At 36.8% G+C, this 23404-nt stretch overlaps 4 protein-coding genes and 1 long non-coding RNA gene across 5 annotated transcripts; 3 read left to right on the top strand and 2 right to left on the bottom strand.

Annotated features, from left to right (window-relative positions):
- Positions 1 to 57: 57 nt before the first annotated feature.
- On the bottom strand, positions 58 to 4675 carry LOC141900051 (ectonucleoside triphosphate diphosphohydrolase 8-like). The gene is made up of 12 exons (XM_074786757.1): positions 4464 to 4675; positions 3732 to 3985; positions 3522 to 3649; positions 3324 to 3441; positions 3093 to 3243; positions 2813 to 2984; positions 2478 to 2735; positions 2228 to 2389; positions 1995 to 2141; positions 1808 to 1927; positions 1591 to 1725; positions 58 to 1506 (listed from the first exon to the last, which is right to left on the bottom strand). Exons 2-12 carry the CDS (start codon positions 3970 to 3972, stop codon positions 1267 to 1269), a joined length of 1872 nt encoding a protein of 623 aa, XP_074642858.1. The 5' UTR covers positions 3973 to 3985; positions 4464 to 4675; the 3' UTR covers positions 58 to 1266.
- A 193-nt stretch (positions 4676 to 4868) lies between these two features.
- LOC141898343 (glycogen debranching enzyme-like) lies at positions 4869 to 13935 on the top strand. The gene is made up of 26 exons (XM_074784194.1): positions 4869 to 5825; positions 5905 to 6127; positions 6215 to 6779; positions 6856 to 6964; positions 7053 to 7185; positions 7271 to 7483; positions 7600 to 7739; positions 7837 to 8024; positions 8127 to 8250; positions 8339 to 8604; positions 8681 to 8827; positions 8913 to 9060; positions 9154 to 9385; positions 9465 to 9730; positions 9811 to 10078; positions 10176 to 10357; positions 10431 to 10533; positions 10610 to 10835; positions 10932 to 11043; positions 11114 to 11249; positions 11323 to 11435; positions 11522 to 11733; positions 11820 to 11917; positions 11985 to 12072; positions 12149 to 12337; positions 12444 to 13935. The coding sequence occupies exons 1-26, from the start codon at positions 5729 to 5731 to the stop codon at positions 12522 to 12524; spliced, it is 4659 nt and encodes a 1552-aa protein (XP_074640295.1). The 5' UTR covers positions 4869 to 5728; the 3' UTR covers positions 12525 to 13935.
- Positions 13936 to 14216: 281 nt separating this feature from the next.
- Positions 14217 to 18701, bottom strand: LOC141899137 (uncharacterized). Its single transcript, XM_074785292.1, has 11 exons — positions 18171 to 18701; positions 17399 to 17540; positions 17207 to 17329; positions 16985 to 17113; positions 16064 to 16738; positions 15808 to 15889; positions 15581 to 15711; positions 15218 to 15479; positions 15018 to 15131; positions 14841 to 14938; positions 14217 to 14730 (listed from the first exon to the last, which is right to left on the bottom strand). The coding sequence occupies exons 1-11, from the start codon at positions 18509 to 18511 to the stop codon at positions 14536 to 14538; spliced, it is 2292 nt and encodes a 763-aa protein (XP_074641393.1). The 5' UTR covers positions 18512 to 18701; the 3' UTR covers positions 14217 to 14535.
- A 2153-nt stretch (positions 18702 to 20854) lies between these two features.
- Positions 20855 to 21326, top strand: LOC141900614 (uncharacterized). The gene is made up of 3 exons (XR_012618735.1): positions 20855 to 20942; positions 21102 to 21176; positions 21308 to 21326. It is a non-coding gene; the product is annotated as an uncharacterized LOC141900614 (long non-coding RNA).
- A 389-nt stretch (positions 21327 to 21715) lies between these two features.
- LOC141899139 (uncharacterized) lies at positions 21716 to 23103 on the top strand. Its single transcript, XM_074785293.1, has 4 exons — positions 21716 to 21844; positions 21922 to 22409; positions 22500 to 22546; positions 22896 to 23103. Exons 2-4 carry the CDS (start codon positions 22071 to 22073, stop codon positions 23101 to 23103), a joined length of 594 nt encoding a protein of 197 aa, XP_074641394.1. The 5' UTR covers positions 21716 to 21844; positions 21922 to 22070.
- Positions 23104 to 23404: the final 301 nt, after the last annotated feature.

The following is a 23404-nucleotide window of genomic DNA, read 5'->3' on the forward strand; positions in this document are numbered from 1 at the left end:
CGGGAGCGGACTAAAAAAAACCAACATAACGAAATAATGTAATATTTATGTTCATGCATTTATTCTTTCTCAAGTACACGTAATATAAATAAAGCACCATCAAGTTCTCAAAAATCATGTATAACCAGTTTCACTTTTTTTGTAATCATCACAAAAATCCTTTTGAAATAAAATATTTGCTCATCACAAACACATTTAATATAGTTTAAATCAAGTCATTAACAATGATCATGTTTCAAAATGGAATGTCACAGGTATTCATGTTTTGCCTCATAGAATTAGCTATTACAATACTAAATACCAAAAAGACTAGTTCTTGTATATCATATATGATTACCACAACTCATGTATATGGTTAAATAAACAGTGATTAACAAGATATGTAAAAACATAAATATAAACTTCTGCCCTTATCTTCTTCATATCAAATCAGCCTTTTTTAAAATAATATTGAAAATTGTATTCACTAGATTATTTGTGGAGCTAAAGGCTGTTAATGGAAGTCAAGACTTTTGTTCTGAAATTATATGTTCGCTGTGTTTAACAAATCAAGAGAACTTTACTAACAAATGATTGTATATATCTGAAATCTCATTAACCATATAGGTATGTATTCAATACAACACAGCAGTTGGCAAATTATGTTAACTGAACATATTATTCAACTATTTGGACCAAATTAATTCAACAACTTATATTCATCTCAGGATGGGGGACGGATTTGTCCAATAAACCAATCTTGATTACAATCAATAATTTGATGCATTTAAAATCTCATACACGCATTAGATGCAGATTGGTGTATGCATCAATATACCCAAAAATACATACCAGTAAACAGGGTTCGATCTAAGAGGACTGAAAGCCACTTGCCTGGGCCTCAAGTATATCTGAAATTTGCAATTGCCACCTCTGGAATCTACTTGCCCTCTACACTGACTGTCTGACTGATCGCACAATCAAAAAGCTTTAAGACATCAGAATGCACAAGCCTGGCGGACAAGTGAAAACACGATAACCTACTTGCCCTAATGAAAATATACTTGTCCCAGGCAATTGGACAAGTGCTTCGTACCCTGGTAAACAGAATAAATCAGCTGTTTGAATAAATAATTTCAACATCCATCCTCATTAACATAATCCCCACCGATTGCAAGCAATGGGATTTTGATCCAGCACAAATTGTCTTCTTTTGCAACACTCATATAAATATAGATATTAGATACCGACTTGGTTCATCATACAGCGGGTCATGGAATATATTTATTATGCAGCACTTCCATAATTTTTCACATTTTTCAACTGTTCGTACTTACACTCATTGTCACAACGCTGTTGTTTGGCGTGACAAGCAAATCCAATAGCCAGCAATATAAATATGATAAACAACAACATTAATAAAACGAACAGAGTGAGGTTTAGTTTGTTCGGGTTGGTCACGACTGGTAACGAATTTGTGGCATTTAACATCAAACCAATGGGCCATCCTACTTTTGTATCTGCCACCTGTGGAAATACGGAACAAAAAAATTGAAAGGCTTCAGTTGAGTGTCACATGGAAGAATGCTTTTTGAAAAATAATAAACTTACATCCTGAACAAATGAAATTTGCGGGAATGTTGTATCATTAAAGTGAAACCCATCCAGTAATAATGCGAGGATAAATTGGCCATCATAACAGTAATATGGAAGTTGATCTTTAACTGAAGTTCGCATAACTTTTACCTGTAAGATACAATACATATTGATATTTCGAGGGATTTTCATATTTCTCTTAACATGTACGGACAAGCTGGAATGTCTTTACCTCATCCCAAGTCTTGTTACAAAGACTGTAGACGGAATTTCTGAATCGAGAGATTGTCAATGGTTGCGAAATATCTGTCAAATTCAGGAAATTCATTTCATACCAGTAACCAGAGAATGCCTATGAATAAGATAATCAAAATTATGATTGAACAACTTCCTAGTTGGGTTTCATCGAAATAACATACCAAATAATAGCCATGGATAGGAGGCATGTATCGACCATTAAAAGAACAATGATCGTATTTACATGAAGCAGAAAAATTGAACATCTCTTTCACATATGCTAAACACTTTTCTGGCTCGGCAGTTCCCTCGAACACATATGTTTGATTCTGGAAAATAATTAATAATTACTCGTATCTAAATCAGAGCGCTTTGAATGAAAGAAAAAATACAGTGTTCCAAGAATTTTGCATACCTTAGAACTTGCACTCAAATTTGGAATGATTGCAGAACCGTATGTCCTGATAGCTGGTGCTCCCTTAACACATGGTTCATCAAAAATTTTATTTGAAGCAACTTCTAGAATATTGCCTTTTGGGCCACAAGGACTTTGCACTTTATTTGCAAAACTATTGTTCTGAAATCGAAATATTAAAAAAAATGCAAATGCGAAATTTTTTAGTGTATGTTTTAGACATTCATTCTTCTTAGAAATAGATGCTCACTTTAAGTACATTAGCCAGATATCTTTTTTCTGACTCGCCTTTTCCATAGCACAAGAAACTATCCGCAAACACTGAATACTGTTTACCATACAAAGTTAGATTTTCTGCGTATTTATCTTCAGGAATTTTTACACCAGGCTCTGGTATGTAGGTTATTTGTGAAGAGGCACCACCCATCTCGAGCGCTCCAACTGTTTCTTTGGATTTTCCAACATTAGTTGGAAGATGACGAGAGCTTTTGAATTTTGATCTTACTACCTAAAACATTGACAAAAAGGAACGGTAACCAGATTTTTCATACAGATCATTCTAAAAAGGATGGATTATTATATTACCTGTCCAAATGAACCGAGCAAATAATTGACAGTAACCCAAGCAAATGCGCCCTCTTCTGTGCCAGTCAATATTAATGCTTGTTTTTCAGGTTCCGTGAATTTAAAAGGAGTTTTAGTTAATTCTTTTCTCACATCAGTCATCATTTTATCACATGTAGTCCTATTTCTCTCCCTATCAAAACATAAAATCTTAATTACAGGCCATTATAAAAGGCATTCGTAAATAAAAATTGCACATAGTACAAGTAGGAGAATTTCCTAAGTGGAATGTAATACACACCTAAGCATTCTCATTCCTGCAGTAGCACCGAGAAAAATGGGCGCATTTTTCCATTCACTTTTTGGTATATTCTGTTTAGCCGTTTCAATGCAGTCACCAAGTGATTTACCAGCATTTTCTGGATTGGATTCATAGTCAGCCAATGGTGAAGCTAAAACGCAATGTGAGAAAGACTTTTGAGTAAACTGATGATATAGGCCTAAGACATTTGAACTACCAAAGCCCGGTTACCTTTAGAACGACATTTAGCTATTTGTTCCACTATTCCAGTACCGTGGTATTTGTTTCCTTTCCATTGATAAACAAATAAAGAAGTTCTTGAAGATCCAGCATCGATTACGATTCCATACTGAAAAATAACAATCAAAACAAATGATTCTCTGAAATGGTAAACCTGACTGAATCAACTTTTTTTTTTTCGAAGCTCACATCATCTGGTATTGGGTCACCGATAACTTTCAGCGTTGCGATCGCTACCAAACCAATACCGCCAATCAAAAGCGAAATAGCAGCAAAAATCCACCAGTTACTGTAACCAAACGTTTTTTCATCTGATGCTACAATGAAAACAATTCAATTTTTTAGCTCAAATATTCTTAAAATTTACCTTTGAAATGAATAATAATCTTAATAGCTTACCGGGCGTACCCAAATACAACGTATCTCCATCTTTGATTCCACAAGTTCCAATTGTTCGGGTATTATGTAAGGTTTCATCCTGATTGTTGCGCAGGATATAGTTACTTTTATGTTTGACGCCCTTTTCGATGCAAAATGTTGAAATTAGACTGTCGATGGTGTCCCCTAACTGACAAGCAACTTTTACACGTCCCTGCACGTCACTCTGCAGAATGCTTTGCACTGACACTTCGATCTCCATTGTTTGTGTCAATCTTCAATAGGATGTTGAAAAAGGAATCAATAATCAACATATTTAAGATGACTTATGTACTCGCTTCATTTTGAGTCAAATCTCTCCACAACAGCGGAGGCTGGAGCCCCTGGAGGGAGGGACATATGCCATTCTCAGAGGGCCAGAGTTCCTCAGGCTCTTGTCAAGTTTGTACGGCGTATAGGAGATAGAGACAGAGTATAAGGCATAATTCATGCATTAATTGATTAGAGAGACCACTGTCATGACGGATCCTCCTTATTACCGAGATGACTTAATTTACCGAGATGAACCGAGCAGATGACATGATGAAATATACCATATTTATTTATTCCTGATTTTAACACTTGAAATCGTATTATATCAGCAATAAATGTCTGCTGGAGTCATATTTTACATACACACACCAACCAAAAGCCCCCAAAAAAAGTGAGAAGGAAGTTTTAGGCTAAATATCAAAAAATATTTTTTTAGCTCACCTCGCTCGGCTCTACTACTAATCCTGTCTCTCTCTCACTCTACCTTCTTCAGCAGCATCAGTGACAGATGCAGGGGGCCGGGTCTTTTTCTGTGAATTTTATTGTATCCAAGTGTGCTTACACTCCAAAACTGGGTTGACAGATTTTTAATTGGTCAAGTGACTTTTGGAGCCTTCAAAAGACAACCAACTGTAGAATGTGCATATAAGTCAAGCATACGCCTGGCGCTACAGACTCCGGTAACTCCTCTGTACTTAACTGTAGAATGCGCAGATAGGACGCTGGAGACTTCGTGCTACTTGGTGTCGTCAATGAAGGTCAAGTTACTACTGAAACTGTCAAATGAATTTTTTACTTATCCCTCACCTCATCTTACAGTTTATTGCTGCAACTTTTAGCAAAACATTGCAGCTGCGAGAAAAAACATTAGGCCTAAATCATTGACTATTGTTACTGCACCTTAGTTTGTTAAAGAATCTACTTTATTTGATTTGTAAAAGCAGGGCAACATGGGCAAGAAACAACTTTCCTTCACTCAGGCTTGATTTCACTAATCAATCAATCAATGATTCCACTTACCAAAAAAGCCATTTTAGTTAGTTTATCTTACACCAAATCAGCTCAGCTATGTCATGCTTCAGCTCAGTCCATCTATCAATATCATTTGAACTGGACGAATTATTGTTTGAATTTAGATAAGCCTGACCGAGTTGATGCGGTCTCATCCTGTCCTGAAGTGTCTGGTTTGTGAAATCAAAATCAAAAAAAAAAGAAGATTGCCGATGGTCACTTAAACCACTTAGTGCTGAGGCCTATAGCAATTACACATGCAATTTCTATAGATAAACTACCTGTCCTAATTACACTGACCTTATATCTCTTATCGATTTACACTCTCATTAATATATTTTGATATTTGTTTTGTTGTTTCTCAAAAAGGGTTCACGAGAAAAAAATCAATTAGGAACATAGGCCGCTCTATTTGACTCATAGAATAGTGATGAATCATTGAAAATCGTTTCATACATGTGAAATATGATCACGAAATGACCTAACAAACAAAACAATAAGAACAAAAAAGATCAGAGGTCTGTTATGATGGTTTTATTTATTGAAATCTGTTTAGTGAGAGCAGAGTAATGACGATATAAAGGCGTATTTAGCTTCTGTGTCTTTGAGTCAGGGGTCACGATAGCGATATACAACTGGTACTTACCCTCAGTGAATCTCTTCAATGAACTTGTGATATTTTGTAGTAGTAAGGAATGGATATGTTGCCACATCATTCCCAGCCACAAGTTCGGGTCTTGGTTCTGAATGAAGGAGAAAATAAGGAAAATTGTCTCTTTAGATTTGAAAAAGGTTCGTTTTCGTAAACAATTCTTTTTGATGCGAATAAAAACTTGAAGCTCTAATATGATTTGTTGTAATGATTTTTCAGGTTGGCAGCTGCGTTTTACGCTAGGGCCATCACTGCATTCGAAATTGGTGCGAATATTCTGCAATCATCCGCAAGAAGAAAAACAAACTTTCGAGCGACATGTATATCATGAGTTAAAATGGGTCAAGCCTTCGATATTCAAAGCCGACAATTTTGATGACTACGCCGAAGTAAAAATCATTCGAGGAGGCTCATTTAATTATTTCTTTACAATATGTGACAGGTAATTTGGGCTAGTAAAAAGTTTCTTCATGTTATTCTTCAATAATGCTCAATAATTTCTTCAATTGTTTGTCATTGTATTTTACAGCACTGCTAAAGAAGATGCGAGTGGCCTCGGTTACTTTTTGGTCGATCCAATGCTCAATGTTGGCAAGGAGAATGATTCGATTACATTGGACTGTATTCAGTGTCAGTCAATCCTTTCAAAAAGTCTTGGGCCATTCAGTGAATGGGAGGGAAGACTCCTCGTGGCTAAAGAGTCTGGCTATAACATGATCCACTTCACACCGTTACAAGAACTTGGTTATTCAAACTCGGCGTATTCACTGAAAGACCAGCTACACCTGAACTCTAACTTCAGCCCATCCCCGGAAAAACGCTACACATTTGAAGACGTGGCTAAGTTGGTGAAATTTATGAAGACGAATTGGAATGTTTTATCGATGACTGATTTAGTCTACAATCATACGGCGAGTAATAGTCAATGGATACATGAACACCCAGAGTGCGGGTATAATTTGATCAATTCCCCACATCTAAGACCGGCGTACATCTTCGATAGGGTTTTCTATCATTTCAATGCTGAGATAGCGGATGGAAAATGGGAGAAATTTGGTATTTCAGCAAAACTGAGCTCTGAAGATCATTTACAGGTATGGTTGTTGTTAAATTCTCAATGTAGTGTAGTTTTATGTACTTTTCCTAATTCTCATTGATTTCACTCTGCAGTGTATAAAGAGAATACTCCATGAAAATGTATTGCCGAGGATTAAAATCTATGAATTTGCAATGGCACATGTGGCTAATGTAACAGCAGAATTCAGGAAATTAGCCAAAGGTTAGTTCAAAATATATGAATCAGAAATTGATTTTGAGTATTCTACAGTTTACAGATCGAAATTACTAGGGAAATGGTTTTATTTCAGTGAAGGGTTGTCCTCCGGATGATAATCTCTACAGTTCACCAATTCAACTCAAAGTAATTCAGGATCCTCAATATAAACGTCTCGGATGCACAATCGATATGGAGCTTGCGTTAAAAATGTATAACCGACCTATGTAAGTAACTGAATTTAACAACTATTCATTCATTCAATCAGTTACTCACAATCATTGCATACCGGTACATTTCTACAATTTCTAGTCCTGGAATAATCAACGAGGAGCAAAGATTAGATCATTGTTGCAAGCAACTTCAAACTCAGCTTGAAATACTCAATCATCATTGTTATGAAGAGATTATGGAACATTTACAAAAGGCAGTTGACAATATTTTGGCAAATGCTCGCTATCGATTTTTAGACTCGCACGGTCTTAGATTAGGAACAGTGACAAAAAAGACCCCGATCATGTGGCAGTAAGTGATTCAAAACGATTCATCTTCAAGTCTGTTATAATGCCACTATTGGGACCAATAGAAAACATGGTGATTGGACTTTAACTGTATATGAACATCGTATATATTCATTGCAGGTATTTCTATCATCCTGAAGAAGATGATGTCGGAATTGAAGAAGAGGAGAAGTTGATGTATACCGAAAAAGGAGCTAGTCGTTTCGCGTATAATGGCTGGGTGATGAATGATGATCCATTGAGAAATTTTGCGGAACCTGGTGAGTGAATCATAACTAACGTTGATGGATTGATTTAGATTTTGTTATATATACGAAGGTAATTGGCTTTTGCTTTTTTCCGCATTGTTTTTTATAGGTTCAAATATATATCTTCGCCGTGAATTGATAGTTTGGGGAGATAGCGTGAAGTTGAGATACGGAAGAAATCGTGATGATTGTCCGTATTTATGGGATCATATGTTGCTGTATACACAAGAAACAGCTCGTATATTCCAGGGAGTTCGATTAGACAACTGTCACAGTACACCTCTTCATGTTGCCGAGGTAGGCCTCGTGCTAAAACACCTTTTCATCTTTTTTATCCGCATAACTGTGTGAATTTCATGAATCGAAAGACTACTATCGGTACATGCATCGTATTTGTAGTTTATGTTGGATGAAGCTCGTAAAATTCAGCCTGATCTCTACGTGGTAGCGGAACTGTTTACTAGCAGCGAACATATGGATAACATCTTCATCAACAAACTGGGAATCAATTCTCTTATTCGCGGTTCGTAAAAAGAATGTGTCTCACTTCCGCTCACCTGAAAAGATAGAGAGAATCGGAAATTATTTGGTATTGATTTGTTTGTTTGTAGAGGCAATGAGTGCTTGGGACGCGCATGAAGAAGGTCGTCTCGTGTATCGATATGGTGGTTTACCCGCTGGTGCATTCATACAGCCTCACGTACGACCACTCGTTCCATCGATCGCTCACGCTTTATTCATGGATCAAACGCATGACAATCCATCACCTATAGAGAAACGGTCGGTTTATGATCTCCTTCCTAGTGCGGCGTTAGTGTCTATGGCTTGTTGCGCTACTGGAAGTAATCGTGGCTATGATGAGTTGGTGCCTCATCATGTAAGTTCTCATGTTAAATGTCTTTGACCGCACTGACTCTGATGATATGAGTTAAAACTATCGGTTTATTTTACAGGTACATGTTGTCAATGAGAAGAGATTATACTCATCCTGGAGTGAAACAAATGGAAATGGAAAAGTTGGGTTAAAATCTGGAATTATTGCGGGTAAAAAAGCTTTAAATAGACTTCATTACGAGATGGGCATGGCTGGATTTTCGCAGGTGAGATTTCATTAAACTGCTTTTTTGTATCTTCAATAATTTACCTGCTACAGCAAAAGCTTCATATCGTACTATCATTTTGTAGGTGTATGTTGATCAAGTTGATCCAAATATAGTCGCTGTCACAAGACATAATCCTCTTAATCATCAAACTGTTATATGTGTAGCTAGGACTGCATTTTCTCATCCAAATAACTTAGATACAGGTTTCGTTCCTCCTCTCTGTGTACCAGGTCAGTCAAACATGTATATTGCAGTAACTACACTCCTGTTGGAGATCAGGCTCTAACTCACACCATTCATTGAACTGTTATTTGTTGTTTTAGGACAAGTTCATGAAATAATCTTAGAAGCTTATCTAAAACCAAAGAATAATTCGCATCAAAGTCATGAGAAAGATCCAAACTATATCAACGGGCTGAATAATTATGTTATTCAAGTGCGAGAAAATGTGAAACTTTATGAAAGCGAGATGATCGAATTAAACAACAGTAAAGATGATGACATTGAAGAATACGAGTTTGTCAATTTCCCACCTGGTAGCGTTCTAGTTATAAGGTTCGTTTAAAGTCCTAATTGATACCAACCTGAAATGGTCTGATCAATTCTTAAATGGATATTTTTTTTTCAATTTAAGGGTTTCGTTGAATCAAGGTTGTAAGAATGCTATTCTATCAGTGAGAAAGTGTCTGTCTCAATTTGGTTATCGTATGAGATCGTACAGCGGTCATCGCATTGAACGTTCAAACAGCACAACGGATTTCAGGTCAATTGTCTCCAGTTTAAGTTTGGCTGATTTGAACCGTGTATTGTTCCGATGTGAAGCTGAAGAGCATGATGACATCAAAGGGGGAACTTATCACATACCGAACTGTGGAAATCTCCCTTATTGTGGTCTACAGGGTAAGTCAACTGTTCATTGTATTTTTGATGTTGTACATGTTATGTCTCATCTAATATTTCTTAATCATCTTTTTTCGTAGGGTTCGTATCTGTTTTGACCAAAGTTCATAGCACTAATGATCTAGGTCATCCGCTGTGTGAAAATCTGCGAAATGGTAATTGGATGCCAAACTACATATCGAATAGACTGAAAAAGTATCCCGGAACTAAAGAGCTCGGACACTGGTTTGAAGCTGTATTCGAACAACTAAGCAACGTACCTCGTTATTTGATTCCCTGTTATTTCGATGCCATTGTCTGTGGTTCGTATGCCATCTGTCGCGAAATTGTTTGGATGAAAATGTCTAAGTACGTTTAGAAAAACTATTATTACCAGTATTTGTGAAAACTGGTTGGCTATTATTATGATATTCTAATTATTGTCAATATTCTATCTTTAATCAAGGTTTGTACAAGAAAGTTCTTCATTTGTGCAATCTTTGTCATTAGCAACGCTGCAGTTTTGTGGCACCGTTAAGACTGCTCCTCTGCCAAAACTCTCACCCAATCTAGCTACCCCTTTACCACCCACTACTGTTCACGAAGAAACGGGAAAAAGGGAACAGTCGTGTATAACAATCAGTGCAGGTAAATAGTGCCACAATCAACTGGTAGTTTCAATGTTGTAACATTTTCATGTAGCCGTATGGATTTCTTTTAGGTCTTCCTCATTTTGCTGAAGGGGTCATGAGAAACTGGGGACGTGATACTTTCATCGCATTAAGAGGTCTTCTCTTACTTACCGGACGTTACCAAGAAGCAAGGTAGATTAATGAAGATGATCAGAGTTCTTCATCTTTATTATTATGCAACTGGTTATATTTTTGTGTATGATTTCAGGTATATAATTCTTGCTTATGCGGCTACATTACGTCATGGCCTGATCCCTAATCTACTCGGAGCTGGATCCTGTGCGAGGTATAACTGTCGTGATGCTGTGTGGTGGTGGTTGTACTGTATACAAATATACTGTGAAATGGTACCTGATGGTTTCAATATTCTCGAGGATAAAGTTTCCAGACTTTACCCTAAAGATGATTCACTTCCAGAACCACCTGGATTCTGTGTAAGTTCTTTCACGTTTTCATAGAAAAATGAATAACTTTTGAATGAGGTAGTATAGTTAATAATGATTTGTGCATATTCATCCCTTCTACATCAGGATCAGTTATTGAAGGACGTTATCCAAGAGGCCATGGTTAAACACTTCCAGGGGACTAAATATCGAGAGAGACATGCTGGTCAGAATATTGATAGAGAGATGACTTCAGAAGGTAAAAACCAATGGTTTGATTTCTTCGTTCTCTTTTTGATTCCCTGTTAATCATTGTTTGCTTTTTGAAGGGTTTAACGTTGAGTTTGGTGTGAATTTGGAAACTGGATTTGTTTGCGGTGGTAGTGTTCAAAATTGTGGTACATGGATGGATAAGATGGGTAGTTCCCATTGTTCGAACAACAAGGGAAAACCTGCTACACCTAGGTATTATAATGACATTCATCCATCAAATAAGTCAGTTGAGCTGAACTGATATATAAATGTGAATTGTTTGTAGGGATGGTTCAGCGGTTGAACTTGTTGGTCTCAGTAAGTCTACTGTGCGTTGGTTGTCAGAGATTCATGATAAAGGATTATATCCGTATGAAGGAGTTTCTCGTATATCTGCAGGTAAATCTTTATCAGGATCAAAAGGTGTATCATTTACCTTTTTCTCATATTTCCTTGCACTTTTTGTATCTTAACTTATTTTGTAGATGGTCAAACTATCAAATGGACCTACAAGGAATGGAATGACAAAATCCAGCAGAATTTTGAGAAGTACTTTTTCACAGCTGTTGAACCGTACAACAGTGAAGAAAATCCTGATTTGATTAACCGTAGAGGTATCTACAAAGACTCGTACAAAGCTACTCAGTTTTGGTCTGATTATCAATTGCGACCAAACTTTCATGTTGCAATGGTTACGGTAAGTTGTTTTTGACATATTTTCAACGGCTATGAATCATTAATCAAGATTTTTATGTGATGTATGTGGAATCTTGCCTTTTACAGGCACCCGAAATGTTTACACCCAAGAATGCTTGGACCGCTCTTGCAATGTCAGAGAAATACCTGTTAGGACCACTCGGCATGAAAACCCTTGATCCAGGGTAGGTCTATTTCATTGTGTTTACATCCCCAGTAATTTTGAAGGTTATATATCAAGTTGTGTTTTAGGGATTGGGCATACAATGGAGACTATATCAACTCTGTGGACTGTCCTGATTATCACACTGCGAAAGGCTTTAACTATCATCAAGGACCAGTGAGTTGAATAAAACTCGATATTTCAAGTGATATTTCTGGATATATACTTTTACTTTATTGATCTGTGTTTTAAGGAATGGTTGTGGCCAGTTGGATATTTCCTCCGAGCAAAGCTGCGTTTTGCAAAAGAGATGGAGTCAATTGAGCCTGGAATTTTGCAGAAAACCATTCGATTCACCCAAGGATATCTGGCCCATCACCACGAATATATACAAACTAGTGACTGGAGATCATTACCAGAACTTACTAACAGTAATGGAAAGGTAAATACTCTAACTTGACAATTCTATCCAAAAGCATTAAAAATACAGGTAGATACAGCATGTCAGAATGTTTAATCATTTATACCAAATTTTTGTTCATTTGTAGATTTGCCACGACAGCTGTCCAGCTCAAGCATGGTCAATAGGCAGTATGTTAGAAGTCATGTATGATATACAGAAGTACTAGACAAATTCAGCTTTTTAGAAATATTATATGCAGCCTCGATAGCTTTGTGATAATTGTATATAGTATACTGGTAGGCGATTCATTTTGATTTTCAAAATTCAGCTGTTGTACTGGTAATGACCTAGAGGAATTTTTCTGTGATTAGTCGGTGCAAGAGATTGTACATTGAATCGTTTCTATCTCATGCAAACAATACACTAATACACTAGATGGAAATAACGCATATCGGAATACGAATAAACCAATCAGCATATGATAAATGAAAGATTTTACTCACATTTAAACAAGATCGATAATTTTAAGATTTTACATGCATATTCAATTTGATGTATAAACAATAGGGCTTAATGTTGATGCTTTGGATTTTAAAATTGCTAATAGTTTTGAAGTGCTGTCTCCATGACCAAGTTAAGAACTTATTGTAGAATTGCTCACTATTGGCAATCATGTTAGTACCGGGTATGTAAGCTGTCAATGTAGAGTTGCATAAAACTTGGTAATTAGGTTATTAATCTTAGGGATAGTGATCAGTATTATCTGAATTATTCATCTATGTATATATTTATTCGAGTTACGTTGTACAAGTTTGATCAAAATTAAGAACATAATAAGAATGTGGTTATGTTTGTGTTTCTGTATTGCTATTAGAGCCTACTTACAAAAATTGTTATTTGAATAGTAACACATGTACATATGAATATTAGTGCCATAGAATTTTGTTAAGTATATATCTATATATTACTTGCTTACTTGTATTTTGTATATACTGTATTTTTGGCCAGTAACTTAATCTGCTTCAACACTTGGACTGTCAACACTTAGATCTTGAATGAGTAAAGTAATATTAACTTATAAATTGTGAATGATTTAATTTTCTATAACTGCATTTATGTACCTTGCTATAGATCTGGATTTTAACATATCTAGAAGTAGCCCTTAAATGAATGTTTGAAAAATTAATCCTGGGGTACATTCTCCATTTTACAACATGCAGGAAAAATGTTTATAACTCTGTGCCAAAAATAATGCGTTCTTCAGCTCTTTCAATTACAGAATAGTAGAAAATTTTGTTATCCTAAAAATCTGTTAAGGTTTGTTATTTTGTATTTCCACTTATTTCACATATATTAACACTTATATAGGTATTTATGTAACTGAAGTAAATGTATGTTAATTTATTTCTGTATGGAATTATTATAGATCAAACCTAGGACTGTTAATGCTTCTAACCTAAGCAATTCCATGTAAGCTTATACTGTGCGGATACAGGTTCCACAAATCAAATCAGGATTAATTTTGATGGGACAGGCAATTAGCAACAAGTCTCAATGTTTGACTAGTGAAACTGGTCCCTGTTCCTGTTAGTACGTTTTACTAGTCGTTGGCTGCCACTCGTTCAGTTTTTTGATTCTCTGAAATAAATTTGTTGAGATAAATTATGCAGTCTTAATTTGAATGATTCTGCTGGAAGATGTTATGGATCGCAATGAGGAATGTGGAGTCTCTGAACGCAACTTCTGAGCCAAGGAGCCCTTATACTATAGCAATGAATAGGAGATCGTAAAAATTTACATCATACACATGTATTACCGGGAGTTTCGTATTTGACTGCTCAAATTCCATTTTGCTCGAAGCACACAACTACTAGACAAATAACATTCCAAGTTTCAATACGTTTTGATAAATTCATCACTCACGAATAAATTTGTCTCCAGGCTAAATTGATATACAGTCGACCCCCGATATACTGCCCTCCCATTTACCGCCACCGCCAGGTTTTCACAATGTACATCTCTATACAAATACATAGTAAACCACCCTCGATATACCGCCATATCCTCTATATCGCCAAAATCGTTCTGCACCGATGTGGGCGGTATATTGGGGGTTGACTGTACATGTATTATGTATTATACAGTAAATAGATTTTCAATTTTCCTGATTTTCATCTTGGCACTGGCCAATTCAGTTAAATGTTTAAGGCCCCAATGCTATTGAAAAAGAGTAGATTTTATTCATCTTCTTCATTGTTCCTGACTTCATCGCCATAAAAGTCAATAATGCTCAATGAGCCTCCACAGCAATATGCTATTTCATTTAACTGTATCTCATCTTTTAACATTTTGTTGCAAAAAGTTAAGTTGATGCATCGAAGGTTAATTGCGTAACTGGTAGATCGATATGCTCTGGGAAAATCTTTGAATTCCTGGAAAGAAATAAATTCATCATTTCGGATAATGAAATCATAACAATAGAACCAGGTATACCTCATTTCTTTTTAATTAAATTTCTGTATTTTGAAGTGGAATTCCTTACATCATCGCTGAAGCTATCCTCTTCATCCGGTCCTAGAGCCTCTGTAATGGGAATTCTCTGTTCGAGATATGCTTGGGATTTTTTCCAAGCATCAACATCTAATTTACAGTAATTGAAAAATGGATATTATATTGCAGACAAAACACATGGCGACAAGAAATAGGTAAAGGCTCCTACCTCCGATAATCGGCATGAGTGGATTTGAAGTAATCAGTTTTAGTCCTGCGACATAGAGCTTTTCCAAGTAAATGCAATTCACCAGAATGGCTTCAAGGCTAACATCCGTTAAATCTTAAAAGATTAAGGGCAGGGACAAAAGTTCCCGTAAATTCAAAAGCAATTTAAGGTGTGGTATTATTTGATTAAATTCTACTTACTTGCATTCCAGCTGAGGTCGAGATCGCGCAAACAGTTTAATCGCTCTACGAGGGTTACCACTGCATTGTCATCTATCTCACGTGCCATATTCAGACTCAATTTTGTCAGTGCCAGACAATTCAGAGATATGGAGTCTATAACCTGAATGGTTACATTAGTGGTATCCAAGAATAGCTCACGTAAGTTATGGCAGCTTCCAGTCACCTCCAATAAGCCTTGTTCAGTTATATTTTTACACTCTGATAAATTCAAGTGAACTAACTGGAAAAAGTTTGATTTTGATGTAGATAGTGATTATTTCACCAGTAAAATACATTCTTAGACATGTAGAATATTGCATGTGTAGAAATGCACAAACTTACTCTGTGTTTACAGTTATTAGCAATAGCCGTCAGGACAGGATCAGTGATGTCACAACTTGTCAGGTCAAGGTATTCGTTTTTTGACGTTATCAATGGAATTACTGCTTTTTGATTATCAGCATGAAAAACGCCTGAAATTAATGCACATATTTCATTCTAGCATGGCACAGAACAGGAATTTATTCATATTCAAAGACACTGTAAACTATTACTAACATTCTACCTACCTGGGAGAGTTAAGTTTTGAATGTCTTTACATAGATTACCAAGAGATGAAAACCCTGTAGTAGTTACACGCTTACATTCAATCTGAAAATATATTTTTGAAAAAAAAAAATATGCACATGTATATATGTATAACTTTTAAGCACTTTGAAATTTTCTGAACCTAGTGATGCTTAAGATTTTCAAAATATCTTTGTTGTTCCAGTTCCAACCTACCGGTAACAAAACACGTGTACAAACAATAATAACAAAACTTACTAATGAAATATCCATTAATTTACTGCAACAGTTTGCAATGTATTCAAGCATTTCGTCAGACAAATTGCGCCAGGACAGTCTTATACATTCCAGCGCTGGATTTGAAAGGAAGAACGCTTTACAACATATAGCATTCAAATTTTCATTACTATAGTCGATATCTATTGCATGTAAACTTATCAAAGCCGGTTCAAACCATTTCAGCCTGGATTGCGTAATAGATTGAGTGTTTTCTTGACATTGTTTCATAGATTTAGCTGATGAAGCATCACCATGCACATCACATTTCAGACTAGTGTCAGTCACATTTTGTGCAGGAAGATTTGAAGCTGTGAGTTTGACATCTTGAATTAGCGGCAGTGTTCCTTGAGCATTAGATCCTGCCCACTGAGGTAGGAATGACGATACATGTTGGTGTACATCTGCCGTGTTAGAAGTACTTTCCACAGAGACACTATTTGTTTCCAATAGTCCCCCATCTACTGTTGAATTCTCATTACCAGTACTGCATTTATCAAGATTTTCCTTATTTGAATTCACTGCTTCAGATTCATTGCTACACTTATAAAGTATATTTTCAAATGACTGATCTTTGAGTTTTGCAATATTTGTAGCCAGAAATACTGCACTGTTAAAATTGAAACCTGCCAAGTACCAAAATGACATACAATCAACCTGAAAATATATGAATTTTGAATGTTTACCAAGCATTTTATCTCCCTGAAGATGACTACCATATACCGTACATGTATTAGGATATAGTTGAAACATCAAATAAACTATTAACTCGAGGAAACTTTTCAGACTTTATATTTTCGTTATTAGTGTGGATCTTATATAGGCTATATATAGAATCTTATCTTGATATAGTCAATATAGAACTACAAAATGATATAAAATTTGTTTTTAAATATTATTTACCTCAGTCAGCGAAAAATCAAGGTGTTTTAGAGTGCGACCACAAAGTGTTACAAGATTTCTTATTCCCATATTGCTGATCATTTGACAGCCAGATATATCAACACTGGTTAAGGATGATAACATGTCTAACTGGAAGGATATGAATATTCAGGATATTTCATTACAATTACAAACCGTTCATCACGATTTATGGCCTGAAAACGATATGAAACGTCAACTTACACTGTCACTTCGACGTCTTTCAAGAAGTAGCTGGTCTTCGCGGATGAGAAATACTTTATCTGTCAGTTCATGGCACATAGACAAACCGAGATGTTTTACACATGGAAGATTAATGAGAATACTCTACAAAAAAATTAAGCTATAAATATTTCATAGTGCCTAGAATTTGTAAAATAGATGAATGCATCTTACATGTACAGCTTCATTTGATATATCAGTATTGTCAGCTGTAAATGAAGTTAGATTCTGTAAGTTACCGGAACAAAGCGATATCAATTCTGGTCGAAGCAATCCGTTATAGCATTGCGATAGATTCAAATCATTTGGTTTGCACCTTTTAACAAAAATTGAGAAAAAAATTATCATTAAATACAATAAATAAAGAGAAAAAATAGAGTAGAAAATCATTAACTTCCTAGCTAGGGTAACCCTTAATTGTTGGTACAATCACTGACACCTAATTTTCTCATTTTAACCCCTTTTATTGAAGACTTTTTGGATATCCTTCAATAATGTGAAGAATGGATTAAAAATCTATGTTTTAGGTCCACTGCCAGTGCTTTCTGGTCCTAATAAGACTTCTACGTATCAGGTAGGCCTATGTTCATCAAAACTGACTGAGCTAGGCCACCTGATGTGCTCTCAAGTCAGGTTGAAATAGACATTAGTCACACAAGTCAATAGTAATACAGCAAATCAGCATTAATCCAGTGTCTGATTCAGTTCGTTCCTTTAATTTTCTTCAACCTCAGTTCAAGTTCAATAACTTGGAACAGGGACTTCGACTTGTCACAATTGATAGTGAATGAATAAAAACAGTATCCCTGTTTTTTTAATTATACAGGGATACTGGGATTGGTAATTGATACTGGTTTTATTCGACAAGTCCCTGTGATACTTGGCAGGCCAGGGGTGTTGTCTACTGACGGGTTTCAATGGTTAACTGGTTAATGAGTGCACCTACTTTTTGGTGATATCTTGTATCCCGTAATCACGCAGCTTGATACATTTCTTCAAACACAACTTTTTCATGTGAGATGGTGCACATCTCCACAACAGTACATTTGTCAATCTCTTCGGATACATGTCAACGAGGCGATTCAGAATCGATTCCGATACAGCAGTGAAAAGATTCATAGCAAGAAGTTCGCCCATATCGTTATTGTCCGAAAGCATCTCCATCGCCTCATCTTCATCCTCATTGTCTTCGTTATCCGATGAATAATACTCTCTTTCGCCGATGAGAAATTGAACGCATGTGTCCCGCGCCATGTTAGCAAGACTTTGAACAGAGGAAGACATCATGATGCAGTCCGCAGCCAGTGCCAGTGCCAGTGGCAGTAGAGCGAGAGTGGGCGTACCTGCACACTACGGAGAACAATATTCGAAATTCGGTACGCGAGATGTCCAGTGATTATCAATCACCACTACCAGGGTAAAACGTATCAACTGCAGTGTTAAGTACGCTCACCACGCCGATCATGCCGTATTAAAATGATACGGGATGTAATTTAGGCCGCGCCTGTGTGTAGGTCGACACGACAGAGACTAGAGAGCGGTACAAAATTACCGCCGCGTGGTGCCTTCCCGCCTTACACTCAGCGCCACCAGAGCGCAAAGCGCGATGAGAGGGTGGCCCCTTCCCCCAGTCAGACACAACTCTCACAGGTCTGTGCGTTTTGTTTACAAATACTTAACGCATTGGATGGTGATGATAAAATACTTTGATGAATCTCGTCCTACTCGACTGACTCGAGACGAGAGTGCGACTGTTTCCAGTGGCCATTTCCACTGTGAAAGTGGACTTGCAGTTTTGAGAAAATGGGTGGCCATAGGAATTTTAAATGTTTATTGATTTATTTATTAAAACTTTTTACAAACAGAGTTCTCTCGTGAATATGGCGTCAGAATCCGATTGGCTTGTGTCAGAATCCGAAGTGGATGAATCTGTAATCGGCTCTCCACTCATTGGTTTAGTCAGGTAGGTAAGGCTTATCTAAAAAATAGACTGTGAATCTGAACGAACAAAAAAAGAACGAAATGTCGACACAGTTAGCCAATGGACTCTGTTTTAGAGTCCATGTTAGTCTCGCCACTGGAGCTCGATCTTGATGGCTTGCCTTGTTACAGATTATTAGAAACTAATGAAAAACAACTTGAAGTCCAGTCACCGGTCAGCGATGAAAATTCGCAAGAAATACCAATTATCGATGAAGAGTTCTTCGCCCAGACTTCAAAAACACCGATTCTACGGGTAAATAAACTTTGATTTTAAATACTCAATCAATGAGTGAAGAATGAGTGACGAGGATTAATTGATTGGTCGAAAAATGGGTGCAGGTCAACTGCGATGCAATCAAAAACTGCTGGCGAAAGAGACGATCGCAGATGACCTGGTATCAGATCTTATTACCATAGAACTCAAATCAAATTGATTTGAGTTCTATGTTATTACTAAATAGATTTTTTAGTATCACTGGCCATGGCGTTGCCTTACACCATGAGGTGCTGCCGCTTTGCTGATCGTAAGCGGATTTTTCATACACTAATATGAACCAACTCTGGCAAGCAAAGGATTACCAGGGCACAGTGACTGCCAGAGCTAGCTCGTATTATGGCATATCGTATAGTGTATGAAAAACCCGCCAACGACGGGCATAGCGGCAGCACCTCACGCTGCGGTGAGCGGCACCCGGGGCCTTTGTCATTTTTCGCGACGACGCGTTACGACTGTTCTTGTGAGACGCAAGAAAGTGGAATGAACTGAACTGGTTGTGGGATTGGGAGAGACGATAGCATCGAATCGTAGAAAGTAGAAAATGTGCGACTAATTGTTGCAACTGGCGTCGCTGGCCGACGGGACTGTTTGGGTCGTCGCTGGCGGTCGCAAGTCACAAGCAATCGCTCCGTGTTGCAGGGCCTACCTAGCGCCCCACCTAATGACTCGCGTTTTAATTAATTTCAGAATTATAACACAGATGAAGATGATAGCGATGCCACACAATTGAGTTGTGAACTTTCAGCACCAGCTGTATACACCAACCGGGTGATCGAATCTGCATCGTGTCTTCAGTCGGATGAAAATCAGGAAATTGAAGCGGATTATATCAGTAGATCTAATAGCGACTCGCAGTGTTCGGTTTCAATCTTAGTCGCTAACAAAAATAAGCCAACAAAAATGAAAGACCCCGCAGCGTCAACGGCAAATATAACGTGCAACGAATCCGCTGATAGATTACAAAATATTAGCTCCTTCTTAAATGAGGTTTTTGAGAATTCTGCTCGTCCAAGCGATTTCAGCAAAACAGAAATACATCACGATACGTGTAACAGAAAGAACGAAGATGTAGATGACGATTGTGTCATAGTAGATGATCGTATTACTGAGACGATCTCTTCTCGTGTACTCTCTGATGGTAATAATAACCATACTCCTGCCTCGCACGAATCCGCCATCTCGACTGGTAAAGCTGACTCAAATCGTCAAATGTCGAATACTGTTTCCGATCGTTCACCTATTAGCTGCAAAATGATATCACCGAATACTATCCATAAAAAGCAAAACATTGTTACACAGAAAACAACCTGTGATCAAAAGAGAAAACGTAAATGTCAGAAACCCGTCGCCAACAAGACTCCTAGAAATCAACAAATATCAAATACAGACACGGACGAATCCTCGTCAAGTGGAAGAAGTTCTGGTAGCAGTACTAGACAAGTTAAGCCGAACTCAAAGGTTAATAGAATTGAAATTATGAAATATTTTTCGATTGACGTTCTCTGTATTCAAATACTTCATATTTAAGCTATACTCCGGCGGCAAACCATGGACTATGCAGAACTAAGAGTTTTACATGTCTTAATACATAAATTCCTATTTCTCACTTATTGTCAGAAAACGAACCCAAACGATATTATTGACGTGCCAGACGATACAAGTGACGAAGAAGAATTACACAAAATTAATCAGGTCAATAAAAATCAAATTAGAATTCGATAAAGTTCAGACTAATCCAATGAATCCAGTAGGATGCGCATTCCCCTATCTCAAAGTAAAGAATCTGTGTCCCGATAGTAGCCTATAATAATTTTATGTTTTAGCGACATCAAAGCGAAATAAGTTGGATCAATAAGATCGAGAAGAAACAGATAGTGATCCTTGATCAATGCTCGTCTTCCACGCTGAATATTTTGGATCTCGGTAAAAAAATTCTTATTTGAATGTTTATTGAAATTCATGCAGATTGAGACGGCTTTGAGTTTGATATCATCTTCAAACCGAAAAATCTTATGATCTACATCTTTAAAAGTTAGATAGAAAATCGCCTTCAAAAAAAAGTTTCTTGTGGATAACGGCGAACTTCGGTTGTTGTTATATAATTACCGTATAGATATACGTATATATTCCAGACTCGATAGAAAAGGATATCAAAGAAATTCAACCGCTTTTGACTACTCTTCATCAAACGCATAAGAGAGAACAGACGATTCTGTCAAAAATGGCCAGTAGTCAAATAAACTTCAATAAATCTAAATCGAACAAAGAACAGTTTGATCTTTTGGCAAGTCGACATAAGAGATTAACAGAGATCGTTACGAAACAGAAAGAATTGGTGGCAAAATATAAAGAAGCTTATGGTAATCGTGAAACGAAGAGTAACACCTAACCAATCTAAAATGCCTTCTCTTTATTATTTTCCAATTATTTTTGCTAGCCTCGATCGCAAAGCAGGACACAGAAATTAAACGTGTCGAAGAGGCGCGACCAGATAAACCTCGGACACACGTTGATCGTCGTGTTGACAAACCAGATGAAGTTGTGATTTTTAGTGAACGTGAACATCTTGTCCCAAGACCAAAGCAGATGAATCTGACAACTTCAAATCAATCAGAAAATAAGTATCTTGTTATCAAACCCGTTTCGAATGTTAACAGACCTATAGTACGCATAGTACAAGCACCTCAACAAATGTTTCTGCGGAATGCGCCAGCTACGGGTTTTCGCGCACCTAGAATTATTTCCAACCCAATGAACCCAGTTCAAATGATTCGTTATGAATACCCACCTTCAACAGCATCAACTGAATCTCTGCTCAGACAAGTTACACCTCGTGTGAACGAACAATTACAACACCTACGGAGCTTCGGGCAATACACATCTTCCAACATACGAACCCATCTCAATCTATCTATTCCAATAAAGGTAGCGTGGCATTTGATATTTTCTCTTGGTAAAGTTTATAAACTAAGAATCTCGGATAATCATATGAAGACGTTGGTTTTTACTTTTCAGCAGACAATAAACAAGTCAAGTGAAGTCGGGATTGAAGACTCGTTCCAGTTAGTACAATATCGCTTTTAGTTCCTTTCTACAGTTTTAGTATTGTATCGCGTAGATGATATTCATCTGCTATTTGGATGATCTTCAAAACATGAAAGTAATGCATCTGTGGTGAACAACAAAGGCTTTTTGAAACTATCTGTGTGAAGTGTTTTTATCTATAATTGCATCTATTATGTATTTCAATGTCAATAGAAATTGCTTTTCATTGTATCATCATTGACTACGATGATGGCAATTCGGAAGTACATTTACTGTGTGATGCCCATCTCAAAAGTTATAGGATGTCGCAATACGTACGAATCTGAAGCCAATGTGTCTGTTACTGTGTCTTTTATGTAACTTCAGATCAGATGTCCGATTATGTGAACAGAATTTAGAAGTATCTTCATCCATCATCAGCGTAGCATCTTTACTTGATAAGTGTTGCATAAAACTTATCGATGACTTAGAACTTCTTCCTTCGACTCATTTACCAAACGACTTCTGGACAACAGAGAATTTTCAATCTATCGCATTACCCAATTCATTGACTAGTGATATTGATGTCTGGTAATGTGAAACATTCTCCGAAAAAGTTGCGAAAGTGTTACTGTTTGTTTGATATTAAGCGAAATTTGTTTATGATTTTCTAATTATCTCAGTTGAAGTATTGAAATAAATTCATTATGTTACACAAGGAATAGTCCTTAATCCAGTTGGTTCCTTTTGGGAAAGCCAGATTATCAATGACAATCGAAAGAAATTTTAGTTATGTTTTGATTGGTCACCTCTAAACATCCTCAACTAAGTCACCAAGTTCAACCACACTAGTTGGATCCATGGAGAAAAAGGAAAGTATCAAGAAAATACAAGAA

This window comes from Tubulanus polymorphus, chromosome 2 (genome assembly GCF_964204645.1).
Source record: "Tubulanus polymorphus chromosome 2, tnTubPoly1.2, whole genome shotgun sequence".
Taxonomy (NCBI): Eukaryota; Metazoa; Nemertea; class Palaeonemertea; order Tubulaniformes; family Tubulanidae; genus Tubulanus; species Tubulanus polymorphus.